At 52.5% G+C, this 6,821-nt stretch overlaps 1 protein-coding gene across 1 annotated transcript in view; it reads left to right on the top strand.

The window, feature by feature from the left end:
- TEF (thyrotrophic embryonic factor) overlaps positions 1-5,669 on the top strand; it is a 36,781-nt gene extending 31,112 nt beyond the window's left edge. The window contains exons 3-4 of the mRNA XM_011978781.1: positions 454-674; positions 2,086-5,669. Coding sequence (XP_011834171.1) covers positions 454-674; positions 2,086-2,301 — 437 coding nt within the window. The 3' untranslated portion in view covers positions 2,302-5,669. The remainder of the gene's footprint in view (positions 1-453; positions 675-2,085) is intronic.
- The last annotated feature ends 1,152 nt before the right edge of the window (positions 5,670-6,821 follow it).

The raw sequence follows: 6,821 nt of genomic DNA, 5'->3' as shown, positions 1-6,821 counted from the left end.
AGGCGCCTGTAGTCCCAGCTACTTGGGAGGCTGAGGCAGGAGAATGGCATGAACCCGGGAGGCGGAGCTTGCAGTGAGCCGAGGTCGCACCGCTGCCCTCCAGCCTGGGCAACAGAGTGAGACTCAGTCTCAAAAAAGGAAAAAAAAATTTATGTTTTGCTTAACATTTCTGGAGGGGGTGGAAACAATTGGAAAACCCTGTTTTTTTCAGGGGCTTCTGTTTCCTTTTGAGCGTTCTGTTCCTGAAGGAAAGAATTCGTTGAATGTTTGTGTTGTGGAATTGAACCATGTGCCAGTCTCGCTTAGGGGTTGGTACTGTTGGGGTTTTCTTCTCCCCAAGCAGCAGTGGCTTATGCAGCCTTGAGGTTCAAGCAGGTCTCTGGCTGTGTGGCGTGGGTCTTCTCTGTCCAGTGGGCTGCTTCGGGAGCCAGCACCTGTCTCTGTGTCTTTCAGAATCTTCCCTGGAGAAGGAGAGGGAGACTCCCAGTCCCATTGACCCCAACTGTGTGGAGGTGGATGTGAACTTCAATCCAGACCCCGCTGACCTGGTGCTCTCCAGTGTGCCAGGCGGGGAGCTCTTCAATCCTCGGAAGCACAAGTTTGCTGAGGAGGACCTGAAGCCCCAGCCCATGATCAAAAAGGCCAAGAAGGTCTTTGTCCCTGATGAGCAGAAGGTAACCTGTTATTCCTTATAAGTAAAGATGCAACATTGGTTCAAGAGCCTAGGGGCTATGGCTTCTCGAATTTGATTTTCTCTGGAGAGCCTTCCCTCCTTGTGACACCATTTGGCAAGACATAAGTTCAGTGTTTAAAGCCATGTCTTGCAGCAGTTTGGTAGAAAGAAAAGGAGTCATGTGGCATTTGGCCCCAGTGTGACTCCCTGTAGTTTCTCTCTCCTTCCCCGGGCCATTGGCTGTGTTGATGTTCCTGCCTCCCTGGCTGTAGCCCAGCCACTGGGCAAGAGCTCACTAGGCCACAGGAACTGGGGTTGAAAAAGTCCTTGCTTTGAAGGACAAAGGATTGCTTGTATGTTGCCATCCCCAGGGATGAGCAAGCTGGTGGTGCTGTTAGGAACTGGTGGAAAGAAGGAATTTTGCAGTTTTCCATCCTTTCCTATGAAAAACTTACAGCAAGGATTTTTCATCCAAATCCTTGGAGTCAGGCAGACCTGGGTTCAAACTCCATGTTGCCATCTGTGGCCTAGCTGTGCCTCAAGTTCCTCATCTGTAAAATGGGAACAACTGAACCTGCCTCCCGGGGAAGTTTCTGAGACTTTAATAATGATGTGATGATCGTGGTAAATATTTAGATGGTACTGACTGTAGGCCAGGCACTGATTTTTGTTTCGTTTGGTTTGGTTTGGTTTTTGAGACAGTCTCACTCTGTCACCCAGGCTGGAGTGCAGTGGCATGATCTCAGCTCACTGCAACTTCCACCTCCCGGGTTCAACTGATTCTTGTGCCTCACCCTCCTGAGTAGCTGAGGTTACAGACACGCACCACCATGCCCAGCTAATTTTTGTATTTTTAGTAGAGATGGGGCTTCATCATATTGACCAGGCTGGTCTTGAACTCCCAACCTCAAGTGATCCACCTGCCTCGGCCTCCCAAAGTGCTGGGATTACAGGAGTGAGCCACCACGCCTAGCCTATTATTTCTCATTGTAAAGATAAGGGATCTGTGATATTGAGGGGTTAAAGTACTTGCAGTTTCACTGCTGGTAATCTTGGAGAGCCAAGATCTCAACTCGGGGAACTAGGCCCTTACCCACAACCAAAATGCCTAAGTGAGGCAAGGGTGTGGATAGTGCAGTGCTTTGTGCTGGAGCAGCAGGTACTAGGCCTCCAGGAGATGGGTCTCCTTCTCTTCACCATGTAACCTACCAAATAACTTTTGTTTCTCATCCTGCCCCCGAGGAAAGGGCAGTCCCCTCGATGTGCCCTGGTTTGTGCTGCTCCCTCCCTGGTATCCCCACTTTAGTTGTGGCCACACCAGATGAGTTAGGGGGATCCAGGTGGTGGGAGTGGAAAAATCGGGTTCTTTCGTGGGGAAAGACAAAAGACTCACAGAGGGCACTTCCGCACAGGATGAAAAGTACTGGACAAGACGCAAGAAGAACAACGTGGCAGCTAAACGGTCGCGGGATGCCCGGCGCCTGAAAGAGAATCAGATCACCATCCGGGCGGCCTTCCTGGAGAAGGAGAACACAGCCCTGCGGACGGAGGTGGCCGAGCTACGCAAGGAAGTGGGCAAGTGCAAGACCATCGTGTCCAAGTATGAGACCAAATACGGGCCCTTGTAACCCGTGCCCCCCGCCCGGGCAGGGCACTGCCTGCACCTCAGACCTCTGCCTGGGGGCTCCCTGAAACCCCTCACACGCGTGGAGACTTATGACTCGTCGTGGGCGCATGGCGGCGCACCTGCTGCAGGAGCGGCCACGTCTCAGCTTCATTATACCACGGCCCGCGCACGTGGCGACGTCCCTGGGGGGCCAGTCTCCTCACTGGTGGGGAACGCAAGAGAATGCATAGACGGGTGACTCGGCCTTAGTTTCTATTCTTGGATGTCCCAGTTGAATCGGAAGGGGACCTCTGGAGTACACACCTCTCTTTCCCAGGCGCTCAGGGTCCCTGGACTCACTCTCAGTCTCCAGCCTGGGCTGCCGAGGGCTATCTCTGCAGAATGAGTTGTGATCATTGTCACCCTATGTCTTCTCAGGTAGCAGGGTGCATTTCCACTCAAGGTGTGTCTGTCACGCACCTCATCCTCCCCAGACAGTCTGAGTAATATCTGTTCCCATCTTCCTTGGAGGCAGAAGGACACACCAACTCCTCCGTCAGTGTTGCATGGGTGGCAGGCTGCAGGAGTGGGGTCTCTGCACAGCCTGGGATGGGGCTTGAGGCTGGGGCCTGCAGCAGAAGTGCACCCAGCCTTTCTCAGCTCCTGCACCCCTTTTCCCTTATGGCTCTGAGGCCATTGGCTCTCTGCATTTCATTGGCTGTGGAGGAGAGACTCCCAGGATGACTGCTCTCTGAGTCCTGAGTGCCAGGGCCGAGGGAGGCCTTTTCATTTCCTTTCCAGGCTACTCAGAGGCCACCTTCTGAAGCTTGTTTGTCCCACTACACCAGGCCTCTGGGCCTGGTGTTTCTTTCCACCCAGTGTCCAGTCTTGGACCATAGATTTAAAAGGAAAACCCCTCTTATCTAGGAGGCTTTAACTTCCTGAACCCCAGGATTCACCTTCCTAGTGGTGTTTAGAAAATGCCTCCATAGCCCCCTTCCACCATGGGCACGAGAACTGTGGTGTGTTTCTTGAGAAGCTCCCTTTTTTTCTTGCTCTGCTCACCAGTGTGGCCTGGGCTAGAGTGCACTCTCCCTGGGGGCATCGAGGGCCTCGCAATTCTTGCTTCAGGATCCCTCCCACGCGAGCTGCCTGGAGGGTGTCAGCAGGGCAAGACACCTAGTCTAGAGTCACCAAGGTCACAGTGCCACTTTTACAGGATAGCAGGCTGTTAGGATGTTTACACAGGCCTAGGGTCCCCTCAGTCTTGGTCCCAGGAGACGGGGGCCACGCGTGAGGCTGGCCATGCTGTGGCTTCTCACAGCTGTGGCCTCCCCTGCCTCACAATGACTCCTTTCTCTTGTGTGGCTGGACTTGCCCTTTTGCTGTGCTCAGAAGATTCACCGAGGAAATTCATGGAAGCCTCTGCTCATTTGGGTCACTGGGGCACCCCTGAGATGGGTGTGTTTATTTGCTCAGGGTGGGCAGCCTGTGGTGAAGAGGAGACAGAGGCGATGGGCATGCTTTGCCCTCCGTAACACTGGCTTTATTTACCGTGGTGGTTCAGAGTCCCGGGCCCCGACTTCTAAAGACTTTTCATAACAGGTGTTAAGACCAAGGCGTGGACCTCACCCCAGGGGAATGCCACGGCCCTTCGGGGACCTCACACCCACCTCTCCGGGGGACTTGACAAGGGGCCCTGAGGCCAAGGGAGGTCACTCCTCTCGCCAGGCCCCTGACTTTTACTTTGTGGTTCTCTAAAAACCATGTACACACTTTCACTCTATTGTAACCACACAGGGCAGGCGCATCCAGCATGTCAGTGTCCTGCCCCGGGCAGCTCTCCCTCCCGGGCACGCTCCCTCTGGCCTGGTGGATCACCAAGAGGGCGGTTCTCATTTTGTTATTAGTGGAAGAGCCTCGAGCTTAAAAGCTCTTCATTTTCTTTGCCGGAAAGTATATGGTTTGTGTTTTTGCAGTTTTATTTTTTTAAGGATGGACACTAAATCTCTGGTGTCCATGTTCCGAGCCCAGTGGCTGGGATGGTGGCTCGATGTCTCTCCTCTTTATCCTGCCCTCTGCCTGTTTGGTGCCCTCCCTTCTTTCCCCCAGGCAGTGGGTATCGGGTTCTTTCCCAAAGTGCTTACTTGGAAAGAGTACGGCTGCTGGACTCTTTTCGAAATGCCCCTCTGAGTCAGGAGCCTGGTGGGGACAAGATGGAGGATGTCCACAGAGGCTGACCTGTGGGGGAAAAGAAGTGCTCAGGTAAGGCTGTCTCCTCTCCTGTCCTAAAAATTCGTGCTTGCAGGAGAGGGTTGGTGCCTGCTCAGTTTCTCTCGAGGGAATGGGAGTCTCTTGGCTCCCTCCTGGGCCTTCTGGTTCTTGGAGGCCGACTGCTGGACACTGAGGCTCCTGTGCTTGGATCTTTGACATCTGTAAATCACTGGAGGCTAGAGAAGCTGACTTTACCTTGGCTTTCCATGGGTTCCGATGGGCTTGGAAGTACCATCTAATTCCTAAGCATCCTGTCTAAAGCTTTGTGGCACCCTCAGCGCAACCTCAGAACAGACAAATCATGAATGAGCTGGAACTTTGCAGGAATATTCATATTATAAATGTCTCATGTGATGGAGGAACATGTGCATTTAGAAAGAGGGAGAGTTTTCAAGGTTTACGGCAACTTTGTGGAGGACTTGGGTAACTCTTACCCTTGGTCAAAGGAAGAGGTTTGCCTGTCTGGCTTCTGAGGTTGGAGGGGGCACTTAGCAGTGAACCTTAAGTCTGGGTACATGTAACCCTGCTGAGAGGGGCTGTGCAGGCCGCTCCTGCGGTCCTCTGGCCTGAGGCAGGGCGGCAGGCATGCAAGCCAGTGGGGGAAAACCCCTCTGAAGCTGGGCAGCCCTCTACCTGGGCCCCGGGAGCCATGCTCCTTGGAACGCAAAGGGCCGAGGAGCATCTGGTTTTCATGGCAAAGCTCTACCCCAGAGCTCCTTTAACATCTGCTAATTAAGTGCAATAAATTTTTCTAGAAAATGGCAAAGATGACTTCCAGGTGGATATTGCTCTCTTACGGTGTTGGGGATGCCAGAACACCACTTGGTTTTATTTTTCTAAGTGCATGTGATGTGATAGAGTGTGTGGGGCTCTGTGTCCTTCCCTGGGAGCTGGCATTCCAGCGGGCCCCTCTCTTCTTTACCTTTGTTGGGGGAAGGAGGCAAGAGAAAAATCCCTTCTTCCCAGCCAGAGAGGGCAGAAGCAGACCGTAGCCCATTGGCCTTATGTGCGTGTGTGCGTGCGAGTGTGTCACTGCTGGTGGGCCGGAGTGATGTGGTGGGAGGGAAGCCGGGAATGTATCCTTTTCAGACAAAATTAAATATTTTGAAATGAGAATGTTGGGACTGTCTTTTCTGTCCTTCCCCGCACCCCCAATCTCGAGTTTCCTCTCTTGAGTGTTGGCCTAGGAGCTGTAGAGTCAAGCTGGAAAACTATCTCATTAGAATCCACCCCAGACACCCCTTTCATCATAGTCCAGACACTCTTAGCATCTGACCGCAACCACTCTGCCTCAGTTTCCTCATCTATCAGATGGAAGTGATTCTTGCCCTGCTTTTATTGAGGAGGGACAGATACCAGACCAAAAGCAGTTGGAACAGATAAAAGTGCTAACCAACTAGAAGGCAGACAGGGAGCTGCTTATGACAAGTGTTCTCAAATAGAGAATGCGTGATGGCAGCTCTGTAAAGAAAAGAAAGGGCCGGGTGCAGTGGCTCATGCCTGTAATCTCAGCACTTTGGGAGGCCAAGGCGGGCAAACCACAAGGTCAAGAGTTCAAGACCAGCCTGGCCAATATGGTGAAACCCCATCTCTACTAAAAATACAAAAAAATTAGCCAGGCATGGTGGCAGACACCTGTAATCCCAGTTACTCAGGAGGCTGAGGCAGGAGAATCACTTGAACCCGGGATGCAGAGGTTGCAGTGAGCCGAGACCATGCCACTGCACTCCAGCCTGGGCAACAGAGTGAGACTCTGTCTCAAAAAAAAAGAAAGGCAGGCACGGTAGTTCACGCCGGTAATCCAAGCACTTTGGGAAGCCAAGGAAGGCAGATCACTTGAGGTCAGGAGTTTGAGTCCAGCCCGGCCAACATGGTGAATCCCTGTCTCTACTAAAAATACAAAAATTAGCTGGGCATGGTGGTGCAGGCCTGTAATCCCAGCCACTTGGGAGGCAGAATCTGGAGAATTGCTTGAACCTGGGAGGTGGAGGATGCAATGAGCCGAGATTGCGCCACTGCACTCCAGCCTGGGCGATAGTGTGATGCTCTGTCTCAAAAAAAAACAAAAAACAAGAAGACTGAAGAGTTGGATCCTTTTAGTGGGACTCCAAGGGTTTTCCTTTTCTCCTGTTCTTTGGCTATAAAATATTCTTTTTTTTTTTTTTTGTGAGACAGAGTCTCGCTTTGTCACCCAGGCTGGAGTGCAGTGGCCGGATCTCAGCTCACTGCAAGCTCCACCTCCCGGGTTCACGCCATTCTCCTGCCTCA

This window comes from Mandrillus leucophaeus, unplaced genomic scaffold (genome assembly GCF_000951045.1).
Source record: "Mandrillus leucophaeus isolate KB7577 unplaced genomic scaffold, Mleu.le_1.0 Scaffold2, whole genome shotgun sequence".
In the NCBI taxonomy this organism is placed as follows: Eukaryota; Metazoa; Chordata; class Mammalia; order Primates; family Cercopithecidae; genus Mandrillus; species Mandrillus leucophaeus.
This window is presented reverse-complemented; position numbering and strand designations above follow the sequence as displayed.